Source organism: Copadichromis virginalis, linkage group LG3 (assembly GCF_057382275.1).
Source record: "Copadichromis virginalis isolate Kocher_CV1m ecotype Utaka linkage group LG3, C_Virginalis_male_GT1.1, whole genome shotgun sequence".
NCBI classification, from domain to species: domain Eukaryota; kingdom Metazoa; phylum Chordata; class Actinopteri; order Cichliformes; family Cichlidae; genus Copadichromis; species Copadichromis virginalis.
The window spans coordinates 32,101,882-32,115,705 of NC_140620.1; the positions used below are offsets into that span (position 1 = coordinate 32,101,882).

The window sequence follows — 13,824 nt, forward strand, 5'->3', positions numbered from 1 at the left end:
ATTAAATGAAAATCTTTCTGAAGATGAACTAATATGTAAACTGTGTTTCGAAGGACTCACTGGGGGTCCAGGAAATCCAGGGAAGCCAGGCAGCCCGTCTCTTCCAGGATTTCCTGTTTCACCTGTAGGTCCTCTGGGTCCAGGATCTCCTATGACTCCCTTCAACCCCAGATTTAGGGTGGGGTAATATGGAGCCCCCTTCTCTCCCTTACGCCCGGGGAAGCCCCGCTGACCAGGAGGACCCTGCAAAGTTACAGAAATGTGAAACTTCAGAAACTGGTATGCATGCATTTAAATTACTTATCATTATGATTAATACGATGATGATGATGATGATGATTATTAATAATTCCCATTCAAGTCATATCAAGGGCAGAGTTTTGCTTACACTAGGTCCTGGACGACCACTGAAGCCTAGTGAACCGGGGTCTCCAAGAAAACCCTTCACCCCAGGCAGGCCAGGACTGCCATTGGTTCCTGGACGTCCAGGTGGTCCATCTAACCCCGAGAAGTCTCCTCCAGAACATCTGCAGTCACCAGGGTCGCCTGCAGGACGGCGGGATTAAGAATTGTAGATTGTCGCACTTTTTCTTCCATTTCCAGTTGTGTTTTAGTTTCCTTGGATACCAATGCTTCGTATTTGTATTTTGCTGCTTGCTTTTCATTTATTACTGTGTGGGTAAACTCCTCACTCACCTCTTCACTTCTCGACAACAATTTTGACTCATTTTGAAATACGCGATGATTTAAATATATTTTTTGCGAGAAACAAATCATTTCATTTCATGAAGTCTGCATATCTGCGTGTACCTCTAAACCCTTTGGCACCAATGTTTCCTGGAAATCCTGTGGGACCAGGCGGCCCGGGGCCTCCAGGGGGAGCAGTTGGTAGACCTTCAGAGTCACCTGCACAAACACACACGCAAAGCTACACCCATTAGAGGTTACACTGACCGCAAAGTAGTTTTAAAAGTCACAAATTGTTACTTTAAGATTTTACACAAACACTTTATACTTGTTTAAGTTTCTTGAACTGATTTATTGCTTCTGCTTTTGAAACCAAGCTTTCAATAACCGGAAAAGGAATTACTCAAGCCAGCAGAGCGGAAGTGCGGCTCGAAGCCACAGTTTAAAATCAGGTTAGTTTGCTTTGTTTGGTTTCCAGATTCGACAAAAGATTTAAGCTGCTGTTGCAAGATGAGAGGCTTATTTTTTGCCATCTTAAAATGTAAAACAACATGAACCCCTTCAGTGATTTTACATCGACCGTCATGGTTAAGAGCTACTCACCAGAAGCAGCATGCACAGCCTGTTGCAGTTCGGAGCCTTACCCCGGCAAAGAAAATACCCAAACACAGTCATCTTCCATGCCAGTGAAATCATCTTTTGTTTTTCCAATGATTTCCTTCCAGTATGTTACACAGACTGTTTCTTCCTGTGTTTCCATGTGTGTGTTTTACAAATAAACAGTCATTAAAGAAATCTTTTGCTAGCAAGCGTTAATGTCCACATGAGATCTGTGAATTACGTTCACAGCAGGCGACACCTTGTCACCAGAGATGAGAGAAGCAGCTTGGATCAGTAGAGAGAGCCTCTCATATCCAAGACTGAAGCTGGCTACACTCTATACTAACAACCGCTCCCTCCACAGCACAGAAGTGATCAAATAAAGCATTGTGGCAGCTAGATGCTGGCTGTGAAAGTTGAGTCTGTGGTTTTGAATTTCACTTTGGCAGCGTGATTGTTGCTGGCGAGTTTCAAAGAAATATGGCTGCCTTTGGGATACCTGTAGGACTGACCTGTATCAGGATAGATGTAGCAGGGCTCAGCGTTTGTGCCTTGAAGGACAGCAAAGTCAGTCAGCTGTTATATTTGAAAGTGTTTCTATGTCTTGTCTTTCACTTCTACCGAGTAGTTGAATTTTATTGTGTTTAAAATGTAAAAACCTATTTTTTATATACTGAAAAATATTTTGCTTGAATCCCCGTAACCCCAACAGTAACAGAAACTGAGCACAACTTACACAACAGTCAAAGCTCAAACATGTATAAGAAAATTTGGAGGAAATAAAAATAAAGCTGTACTTTCAAATATTCGGTTTCTACTTCTGCTTGCCTGAGAGGGAAGGACCACAGAGCTTTATCTGCTGTTTTTGTGTAAATGTACCTGGAGGGCCTTGAGGTCCAGGAAGGCCACTGGGACCTGGGGGCCCAGGGAGTCCTGGGAAACCTTCAAAACCAGTGGGCCGTGAGCCGGGGTCACCCACTTCTCCTTTTACACCTTTGGGCCCAGGAGGACCTCGAAGACCTGTGTGCACAGACAGCTTCTGTTGTCTAAAGATCATTACTGATGGTGGTTAATCCTCCGTGATCAGTGTGAATTTGTGTGTATTACCTGGACCAAAACGATCAGGTCCTGGTTGGCCGGGAGGTCCTGGAAAGCCTTGAGGTCCCTGGTCACCCCGGGGTCCTGGAAAGCCACGTAAACCCGAGTCCCCTGGAGGTCCTGCAACCAATCACAGAAGAGGTGGTTAAAGGGCCGGTGGTTCACAGGAACACATGTGTAAAAAAACCTCAAGGTGTTACCTTGAATAGCATAACCCCCATTAACAAAAGAGCTAGGTCCTGGGGGTCCGGGGTCTCCCTGGTCTCCCTACAAGATGTACCCAAAAAACAGGTTAGAGCAGAAATATTGATGGTATCATCTCTCTAAACCAACATATAGATAAGTAACCATTTTCAGTTAGCTAACCATAAAACCCAGAGGGTGTATCTGAAAATGTGTCATTGTGGCAGAGTGATATTAACATTTTGTGCTTTCAGTGATGCTCGTTTGCTCTTCTGGCTGTAATGAGCGGTTGTTGAGTTACTGCCTTCTTCTCAGCTCAGAGTAGTCAAGCCGCTCTCCTTTGATATTAACAAGGCATCTTCACCCACCTTGCTTCCTCATTCTTTGCTCTGTTTGAACCTCAGCAGGTCATCTTGACCATGTCAACATGTCCAAATACGACTGCTGCCATATTATCAGCTGATTAGATATATGTTACCAAGAAGTCAAAAGGGTTTAATGAAATGTCCTGTAACTGCTAAGCTAGGGTAGTGTCTATAAATGAAGATCCGTGATTAGGCAATTTAATTATTATTAATGTTTTATATTAAAAAATATCCGCTTTTACAAGTCGTCATTACCTCTGTAACAAGAGTAGTATATGTGACAGATAGAGCAATAAAAATTGCTACCATCAGTGTGAGCACAGTAGCCCCATCTGCTGGTGAAATAGCAGAGAAGCTTTATACAAACTTTGCCCTTTCAGCTGCTGCCTTTATGCCTACGGCGTGTGGATCTGATATATTGTGGTGTTATAAATTCACAGGTTCACTACAAATGATATAAAACTTCTTTTTAGTAAGAAATGTTGATGTCTCTTTATAATTATTAGGATATAGGAAAACACAGCTGTAAGAAAATACCCCTGACTTGTACCATACATCTGCTTTAGAGGAACAGTGATTCTACCTTGAATCCTGGGTAGCCCGATGAGCCTGGGGTGCCTGGACGTCCTTTGGGTCCCTGGGTGGAAGAAGAAAAATTAATCTAAATTGAACATACTGTACAGGTTTAAAGACTAATGGCTATCATGCCGTGCAGCAGGGGTGTCTGTGTTGACAATAATATATATATTTTGTCATGAGTTAGGAAATAAGAGGATGCAGTAACTCCTGAGTTTCCTATAGATATTATGAGGTTATCTGAAGTGTACTTCGAAGTATGTACTGTATTTTTTCTTGGTTTTTGTGGGACTTTTTGGTTGTGAATGCACATGAATATGATTCTTAACATGGAGTAAGGGCAACAAATGTGTTGCTCTTTTTTTCTATGATTTAAGACCATCAACTACATTTTTACATGAAACCCCAATTCACTAAATAAAGGTAAAATTATATTTGATCCATATAGTAGATCCATCTACTACAACAGTAGATGGATCTCCTCTTCTATGTAGGAAAGACCATGTGTCTAATATAAGAGGATAACTGTGGGGATGAAGGCAAAGAAACAATTACTTTCACCTGTAAGCCAGCTGAGTATTTTCTGTGGCTCATAATTAATGTGAGAACTATTACTCTGTGCTTACAGTCTTACAAACCCTACCTGCAGTCCTAGAACACCGGGCGGTCCGTTAAACCCTGGAGCCCCCTGCTTGGCAGAAACACAAACAACACCCACCACAGAAGAAGAGGAAATGGTGAGGTTCCCCTCACAAAGGGAAATAAGGAAGGAATTTCAAACAGTAATGTCACTAAATGCACTTTAACTGAAGCCAAAAAGCGCAGAGTCTTACTCTGCTCCCGGGGTATCCAGGAATGCCCTTTTCTCCATATTCTCCAGGATAGCCAAAGGGTCCCTGTGATTCAGCGACAAAAAGGAAGGTCTCCTGAATCACAATTTCTCCTAAAATGCATCTTGCATGGTGGGCATGAAATAAAAAATAAACAAGCAAACTGTTTGAATACTTACAGGTAGGCCGGGTATTCCAGGGTATCCTTTAGTTCCCTTTGGACCGGGGTCACCCTTTGAGAGAGGCAACGAGAGAGCAAAGTAAACAACAGCAAAAAATCCATCCTTGTTACGCACTCCATCCCCATTTGTTTTTCATCCATTGCCTTTAATAAATCATGGATCCTGTTCACGTGTGGTTTCTTCTTTGCGCGGTAGAGCTTTAACTGGCATTTTGTGGATGAATTTGTAGAAGTGTTCCTGAGCCCATGGAATGATTTCCACGAGTGAATCATTCCTGTTTTTAATGCCGCGCCGTCTGAGCACCCAGAGATCACAGACAACCAATAGGAATCTTTGGATTCCCCCAGATTCTCCAAATCTTTTGATATTATGCGCTGTAGATGACGACATATTTTAAGTATTAATAATTTGATATTGAAGCACATTATTCTGAAATTATTCGACAATTTGCAAATTGTTGAACCTCTGCCCTGCATTACTTCTGAGAGGCTCTTTTTATATCCAGTCATGTGACTCACCTTTGGCCAGTTAACCATTTTTCTTAACATTACGCATTTTCTCAGCTATTCATAAAATATTTGCAAATCATTGCATTCAGTTCTTATCTAGAGCACATTTAAAGCGTCACAATTTGGGGGATAAGTGGGTTTTGTATTTAATTGTGCTAAAATCAGGATCGTCTGCGACAGTCATAGTTTGCTGGACAGTCAAGTAGACGTACTCCCCTTGTTGAAATGCATGCAGCACTGTTGTGCCTCAAGTCTGTTGCATGTAATTTAATAACAGTGACTGTTAGTCCCTCCCTAATTTACAGTTTTGATGAAGTGGAATTAAAGACGTCATTTTTCCACATCTTTTCCTTCCATTTGTCTCTTATTCACGTAGCCTGAGGTTTATTATTTGACCTTCCAGCTGTGAAACCTTTACTGACTCAGGCATGCAAAAGGTCTTATAAAAGTCTGGAGATCACTGAGGTCTCGGAGCAAGAGCTACCAAAAGAAAGGGTTGTCATTATCGTGACGTATGTGGCGTTTTTCCATCGCTGTGCGGCTGTGATCTGATTTAATCCTGCTTCAGTCTGATAAAAACAACACCTTGCTAAGAAAACGGTCTCATGCAGCTCGTCATTTAACAGCTTAATGTGGCTGCTGCTGTCTGCTTAGACCCTAAAGCGCTAACATGGGGTGATTTCACCCACGCGGTGAGTAAATATCACTCAGTGGTATTTCCCAGGGGAATTCATATGCTCAAAAGGTATATAGTCAGCTGGTCACCTTCACCCTTCCAATTTTTTGTTCTTGTTGTTCATCTATCCTACTGTTTTCAGTGATGCAGGGAGTCTGTCACCTCCCTGGAAAAGGATCACATTTCCCAGGAAAAAGTTTCCATTTTTCTTTTATTTTTGTAGATTTTTTTCTCTTTGATACCTTTTTTTGTAGAGGGGAAATAAAAGAAGAGTCCTTTTTGCCGTGCATTTTTCTACTTTAATACGTTTTGGGAAGCATGTTTTAACTGATTTATTATATCAGGGGAAATGTTCCCTGACATTAGCGATAGCGTTACAAAACTAGATGTTAGTGTTGTGAATGCGTTCAATATAAAGCTGCAGCATTAGCATAGTGTTGGTTTTTAACTTTCTGAGTGGCCATAGGCTCAGAAACTATTCTGCTCGCCTCTACAAACAGAAGGTAGATGCATTCGCACAAAGTCTTGGTAAAGGACAGGAAGCTTTTTGCTTGTGTTTATATTGATCAGCCACGCTGGAGCGTGCTTTGGTTGCATGAAGCAAAAACAATATGTGTTGGGCAAATAGAGAGCTCGCTTTTCAAGAAATCTGCTAGATGACCATCGCTGTCATGTGGCAATAATTAAAAATCTACTTTTCCCAGTGACACATGGACATAACAGGAAGTCTTGGTTTGGATGTGTCGGTTACACCAAAGAAAAATGTCCGTTTCTCTCATTCATAAAGCAGTGAACTTGGGAGAAAAGTATGTAAGTAAGTGAAGCATACAAGTTTACCAACACATGATGGTGTCGATCACTTTCAGGCTGTTGCCACCATTAAAATGACTTTTTTATGTTTGAAACTGATTTTTTTGTGACAGTGAAATAAAACGCTAATTATGACTCGTGTTTCCCAACAAACCTGCATTCCTTTGTCTCCTTTGGGAAAACCCACAAACTCCACAACGCCATTGATCATTGGCTGGCCGGGGTCACCAGGCAAGCCCATGTCGCCCTGGATGCGGTGACCAAGGAAGAAAGAGCTGTTTACGCTGACGAAGCGCGGGAAAAAACAACCCCAGCTTTTGGAACGTTTAGGGGAAGAGAGGGCAGACTGTGGACTGGAGGATGGACGGCATGAGGCCGCGCAGGAAGCGGCTGAAGAGAGCGCAGGCCGAGGAGAGGAGCGAGGAGCTTTATGGATGAGGATGAAGAGAGGCTGGTGTTTGTTGTTTCTTTACAACTTTAATCCTACTTACAGAAACTTTGAAGGAGGTTCAGACAGTAATAGTCAGATTCAATTTTAAGTTTTTTTTAACTAATTATAAACAGATTTGATTTCTTTTGGCAGATCTCCTCATGTTTCCAAAATTGTCTGTACTCAAGATGTGTCAGTCTGTGTCATGTGTTTGAAAGCTACCAAAAAATTTAGGATCAATAGTTTGAACTTGAAAGCTCAGACATGCTGAGTTTATAACAGTTTATAAAAGTTTATAACAGAAACTTTTCACTAGGGTCCACTTTGCCGTCTTCACTAGACTGCAGTTTAATGCATAAACGTTATAAGCCTCAAACACATTGCACAATGACAACACATCCCAAGGAAGAAAAACTATTTAATCCAAACACCTTTCACAATAAAAGCTTCCTAGTTTTGGTGCAGAGCAATTTTTACTGAACCTAAACTCAGTGGTTTTCCAGCAGTTAATGATTCAGCACCTTTAATGCCATAGTTTGTCTCTCACACTCACAGTCTGCAGCATCTGTGTTGCTTTCATTACTTTTATTACAGCTGTAAAACAAATATGGGATAAATACTGTATTTCTTAAATGATCTTAATAAAAAAAATCAGGTTGGCTGAAAAATGTAAATGATTTTTTCTCCAAATTCTGATTAAAGATGCACGACTGCTGCTCTCTGTGAGTCTGGACAGTGATGACCGACCTCTCCTCCACCTCTCCCCGTGTCTCCTCACGTCCTCCCTCAGCTCCTTGTTTCCTCCCTCCAGCACGTCCTCCTCTCTGAGGTTTGTAAGGTTTGCTGCAATCACTGCTCCTCTTCTTTATTAGACCTTTGGCCTGCCTACTGCTGCATCGTTGCACTTCTTTCTTTTGGTTACTTTCTGCAGTGAAACCCCCACCACATCCTTGCGTGTGTTTTTGTGTGTCTGTTGTGTTAGCTCAAAAACCTTCGCTCCTTCCCTTCCTTTGCTGTGTTACCTTATCTCCTTTGTAGATAGTGAGTGTTTTTGGGCCGCTTAGCGACGTGTCGCCGGGACTACCCCTGGGTCCGGGAAGACCCACGTCACCCTAGAGTCCGAAATACACACGAAACACACTGTTAGCCAATCAGGAGACGCAAAGAGCAGAGGAGGGGAATGAAGGAAGGAAGGAGAGAAGGGGAGAGGAAAAGGAGAGAATGGGAGGATTATTTTACTGAAGCAAAGGTGAGAAAATAGCATCAGCACCTTGAAAAATCACATTAAATTATATTCACTGAACAGAGCAGATCTGGACTCTCAGTACAGTGTGAAGCAGAGTAGCATCAGATGCAACTAATGTTAATCAAAGTTAATCTAACCTGCTGTTATGCATATAAATGTGCACACAGTCGATAAGGGACATCAGTCCTTATATTGGAAGTAGATCTTTTTAAAGCTTCTTTAGGCGAGAAGGTGACACCTGCACACTCTGTACGCTGTACAACATGAGGTGTATCACTCCTCTGGTTTTCCACCTGGAGACAGCGTTTACACTACAGTCTGCCTTTGGTGGCAGCTGTGACATTTAGCTGTCGCCTCATTGCTCTGACACACAAAATAATTGTCTAATTTTATCCATTCTGGACTTTCACAATGAAAACCTTAACGTCTTCAGCTCGACCTCCTGTTCTTTTGTCTTCGAACCATACACCATTTCAGGTCTCACTAACATATTTTAAATCTTCTCTTTCCCACTTGCGGTTATCCTTCTGTCACAAATCACCTCTGACACTCGGCTCCACCCACTCCCACTTGACTGCACTCTCTTTTCTACCTCTCTTGTGCACTGCTCCTTGATTGAATGCTTGACCTCAGGTACCTTGACCACCTTTGCTTCTTGCATGTTCACCTTTCCACCTGTCTCCCTCTTATTCACAGACATGTATTCTGTCCTGCTTATACTGACTTGCCCTTTTCTCCCCAGAGCAGACCTCCACCTCTCCAGGGTCCCCTCCACCTGCTCCCAACTCTCACTGCAGATCACAGTGTCATCTGCAAACATTGTAGTCCGCAGAAACTGCTGCCTTACAGTTGGACTCTTTTCTGTCATATAAATTTACTGCATTTTAGAAAAAGAAAAAGGAGGCAAAAAAAGAGGGTAAAATATAAATATAAGGCTCAAAAACAGATTAGAGAAGGTAAAGGAATAATAGCCGTGATAGATAAAAAAGAAGAAAGCTTAGTGACACTTTATATATTATAGTCAGTGTATAAAAATTCAAGGCCAGAATTAAAGAGAAATACACATGCTGCACATTTGTTTACTGAAAAAAGGTGTAATCCAATCCTAAAAGTGCATTTCACCAGGCTGGAGAAGATCCAGCTGTTTCCACATTCACTTCATCCCTGTTTTTATCCTTGCTCAGTCGCTACGGGTTTTGGTTGATCACAGCATGCATGCAGTGTGTGAGGAAGATGAATGTTAGTAGCACCTGTGCCATTTGTTCAATCGGTATGGGCGGGTGTGTGGATTGATGAGCGGGTGGTGAATAAGAAGTCAAGGAGTGGGAGAATGACCTACAAGTCTCAGCAATCATCACCAGAGGCCTGATGTGGTCAAGATGGGTAAATAAAATCATACAGGAAGCAGGAGCGAGTGGTTGCAGCACCCAGTTACAGCCCACAGGTTACAGTCCTCCAGAGTGACAACTCAGAAATTTCAACTGGTAAAAGTCCAGGGTGGGATAGACTCACATAAAGTCAGCTGGGATTAGTTCCAGCCCACTCGCAAATCTGAACTGGAGAGGTGTTTTTAAAACTGGATGGATGGGACGAATTTTGGGTGAATTATGGTGAGAAATCTCTGAGCTGTCATTCAACAATAAAGAAATCAGTCCGTGAAGCCACTGGACATCGGACAAACTCCCCGATCTAAAGAAAAGAAAAGAAATTGCCAAAATAATTGAACTTGGAGTTGAGCTGGTCAGGATTAAGCTGAGCGATCTGTCTCAGGGAGTCTGCGTTTGTCTCAGCGGCAGCACGGATCACATGAAGAACAAACCAGACCGAAACAAGCAGAGGCTCATGTGATTGTTTTTATCATTCAGGAAACAGATGCAAAAATCAGTCCAACACATGTGTCAAGAAGAGGATGGAGAGAGGAGGAAGGTGGAGGGATGCAGGAACGGGTGGGGTTAAAAGGAGAAGGAGGGAGGGATGCAATGGACGGAAGAAGAGCAGGCTGTGCCACCACCAAAATGTTAACATGCACGGCATTAAATCAATGAACTTTAGTGTCATTCGAGCCGACACACACACACACACACACACACACACACACACACACACACACACACACACACACACACACACACACACACACACACACACACACACAGCTGGAGCACTTAAAGCCTGCTGTTGTCATTAGTGGTTGTAGAGCAGTGATTGCCAAAGTGTCAGTTGGGGCCCCCTGGTGGACTTTGCAGGTACTGCAGGCATGCCACAGTAACACTGTGTACTAATTCTATCATGAATATGAAATTATCACTTATGAACAAAGTGAATTAAAGCAGAATTTTCTGGCTTTAAGGGGGCCACAGCACTTTTCCCTTTGGGAATGGCTGCTTTACAATATAGAATCCATAACATTTTACTACAAAACAACGTGAAACAGTGGTTAAAGAATGTTTTTCACCAACATAATGACTTAAATCTGAGCTCTGCTTTAATAGCAGTTTATTATTAGCATTTGGGTCCCCGTGAGGTTAAAAACAAGTTTTTGCTCCAACAAATAGAAAGATTTTTTCTTTCTTTGGAAAGAAACTGGGGGCAGACATTTATATACATCTTATAGTGATTCTTCCATCAACAAATAAATGTAACTTGGTATAAATTCTAAAAGGAGACAAAGCTATTTCCTGCATGCCCTCACTGCTGATTTCCTGTTTCTCCTTTCTGTGACACGAGACTACATCCTAATCTTAAACACAGACTGTACAGAAAAGATGAGTCACAGGCTTATTTTCCTGCAGTCAAATGTGTTTAGCGAGCAGTGGACGTTTTGCTGACTTGTCAATCACAAGGCTTTCATACCTTAAAGCCCACCCTTCTTTATACTGTGCTGTTAATCTTTTTTTCTTTTCAAATGTTCCCTTTATCCCTCCATCCTCCTCTGTCACACCAAACATCTGCATGCCCACCTTCACTAGAGCCACACATCTTCCCTGAAGTCTTCCTCTTGTCCTCCTGACCGGCAGCTCCATCTTCACTGTTCTTCCCTCCTCTGCACATATCCAAACCATCTCAGCCTTGCCTCTCTTTAACCGTCTTCAAGCTGCTCAGCCTGAGCTGTTCCTCTGATGCACTCATTTCTAACTCTGTCCAATCTGCTCACGCTTCTGTTTTACTCTGAGTAGGAATCTAACTTATAAAACATGCTTTTGCAGATAAAACCATTAAAAATGAACACATAGATAGTTACACTGACTGTGGCAAACTTTAGACGCAGAACACTTTGCTTCCATATTTGTAGCATAAAGGGAGCACAACCATGGTTCCTGTTTGCGGTCTTTTTCACGCGTGTGCGATGAATGAATCACTGCCACGAGCAGCATCAGCAGTGCTGCTTGTGTACGTGTGACTTAAATTGATGAATCTGTTGTGAGCTCTGTGGTTTACAGCGTACCTTGTCTCCTTTCTCTCCTTGAGATGCGTCACTACGGCTCCCCTAAAAACAAAAAAAGGTTCATATGTACTTCTGGACAACAATGAGAGAATAAGAGAGGCTACCAAAAGGCAGCCATTTGTCTAAATTCAAAGAAATGATATGTCCCTTCAGTGTACCATTATACTTACCATTGGCCCTGGGGGACCGGGAGGACCTGGTGGGCCCTATAAACAGGACAAAGAGTCAGACTAAGCTCAATAAGTTAAAGATAAATAAACCTACATTCTGGCTGTAATGTGACTGGAACTAACTTATCACAGGGTTTGCAGGTTATACCACTTTTAAGCTAAAAAAATGTGCTACTAATATCTCTAAGTTTTAAACACGCTGTTACATAGAACCTAAATGCCTTCTTGCATAGAACTTTTATGAATGTACGATATTTAATAAAGCAATATTAAAGCAATCGTGTAGATTGCTTTAATATTGGTAAATGTAGATGCAGGGATCGGTCTGAGGAAGAGGAAACAGATAAATGAGTTTACATACTGGGTATCCTTCAGGTCCTTCGGGACCAGGAAAACCGACTGGACCATAAAGACCTTGTAAACCCTGCAGACATAAAACAAATGAAAACAAACCCACGTTACACAGCGGTGCTGTTTTCACTGTGGTGTAACATTATTTTAGACCACACATTGCTAACATCCAGTGCATATTTCACAGAGCTCAGTCGTACTACTTTGAATTAAATTTTTATGCTGTTGGGTGAAATAGTGAAAGAAACTCTTACAGGTGGGCCAGGGGGTCCTGGGTCACCCGAGGGACCCTGTATGGCCTAGATGAGGGCAATAAAGAGAAGAGCAAACAATAAATAAGATGCACCAACACCTCTGCACACATGGCAGAACACGGTCGTCTTCATTTGTGGCAAACATTGGGATTTTTATTCATGGTTATCAGCAGGAGTCAAAGTGGGCCAAATGCCACTCCAGCAGCTTCGGTAAATCAGAACTTAAATCTGTTAGCAGCTTTCAATAAACTGTATCAGGCTGGCAGTCGATCCAGCTGATGCCATCGAGTAACGTCGTCCTGCTGCACGCAAACGTTCTGTCTGTTCACTCATGTCATGTGTTCATGCTGCAAATGTCAATAAAGTTGTGTAATTTGCAGTTCAATGTGTCAAAGAGATCAACAAATATCACCTAAATTAAAAACTCTTTCAGTGCAGGTTTATGTTTGTTTGTTTTTAGGTTGTTGGACTTTTTCCTCAATAAAGATGTTGCTGAACTTGTGGTTGTTAGTTTCAGTTTGTGTTAGAGTTTATTGACAAATTGAGATGCTTAGAAAATGCAAAGAAAACACATACAACAACATTTACTAACCACACATCTGTGTCTCGTTACCTTCCATTACCCTGATTACCCTTTTATGTACAAATAGTGTTGTCATTTCCTCAGGCTCTGTCGTCATCACTCTGTGTTCCTAGCCTCTTTATAAAGTAGCACAGGCTTAATTTACCTCTTTATTTCATGAACTCTGACACGTTTCGTTTACATCTGCCTGCCTGTGACTCGACATTTGGATCGCTTTGATCAACAACCACTCATCAATGACCGCTGGAGGAAATCTGAACTATCAATTGTGGGAGAATTATCTTTGTGAAAATATTAGTAACCTTTGCTTCACTTTTCCACACCTTCAGTTGTCCTACTGACTACTGAAATAAAGTTTATTTAGATAACCAATCAAAACTCAAATATTAAGTGGTTTTACTGCTAGAGAGGACTTCCTTTTCTTTCTAATCCATAGCTTCCCTATATGGAGATTGTGATTGTATGTGTAAGGATGATGGGATGGGGGATTAAGGAGGAAAAGATGCAGGAACTAAAAGATTTGTCCAACTTAATAAAAAATTAGAGTAATGGAAGTGGAAAAGTAAAGTTTTTGCAATATTTTGATACTGCAAACAGCTGAACTGCCTTGGTAAAGAGATCAGCCTGTGAGCAGCATCAGTGTGCATGAGTGGGAGCTTACAGCATTCTCCGAGATGAATACAGGCTCTCCTTTCTGACCCTTGGGCCCACTCAGCCCCTGTTGGAGGCAAACACAACATCAGTATCTCTGTCTCTGTATGTAAATATAATATTCGAAGTATTGCTATACGTGAGATTAAAATATGTGAGGTGAATGAAACAGGATGTC

At 41.9% G+C, this 13,824-nt stretch overlaps 1 protein-coding gene across 1 annotated transcript in view; it reads right to left on the reverse strand.

The window, feature by feature from the left end:
- Window positions 1-13,824, reverse strand: part of col4a6 (collagen, type IV, alpha 6) — a 146,420-nt gene that overhangs the window by 23,772 nt on the left and 108,824 nt on the right. The window contains exons 8-24 of the mRNA XM_085450705.1: window positions 13,657-13,713; window positions 12,413-12,457; window positions 12,169-12,231; window positions 11,808-11,843; window positions 11,638-11,679; window positions 6,671-6,763; window positions 4,519-4,572; window positions 4,343-4,405; window positions 4,153-4,197; window positions 3,517-3,570; window positions 2,586-2,652; window positions 2,395-2,505; window positions 2,167-2,307; window positions 1,800-1,838; window positions 811-906; window positions 389-546; window positions 61-243 (exon numbers count right to left, since the gene is read on the reverse strand). Coding sequence (XP_085306831.1) covers window positions 61-243; window positions 389-546; window positions 811-906; window positions 1,800-1,838; window positions 2,167-2,307; window positions 2,395-2,505; window positions 2,586-2,652; window positions 3,517-3,570; window positions 4,153-4,197; window positions 4,343-4,405; window positions 4,519-4,572; window positions 6,671-6,763; window positions 11,638-11,679; window positions 11,808-11,843; window positions 12,169-12,231; window positions 12,413-12,457; window positions 13,657-13,713 — 1,347 coding nt within the window. The remainder of the gene's footprint in view (window positions 1-60; window positions 244-388; window positions 547-810; window positions 907-1,799; window positions 1,839-2,166; window positions 2,308-2,394; window positions 2,506-2,585; window positions 2,653-3,516; window positions 3,571-4,152; window positions 4,198-4,342; window positions 4,406-4,518; window positions 4,573-6,670; window positions 6,764-11,637; window positions 11,680-11,807; window positions 11,844-12,168; window positions 12,232-12,412; window positions 12,458-13,656; window positions 13,714-13,824) is intronic.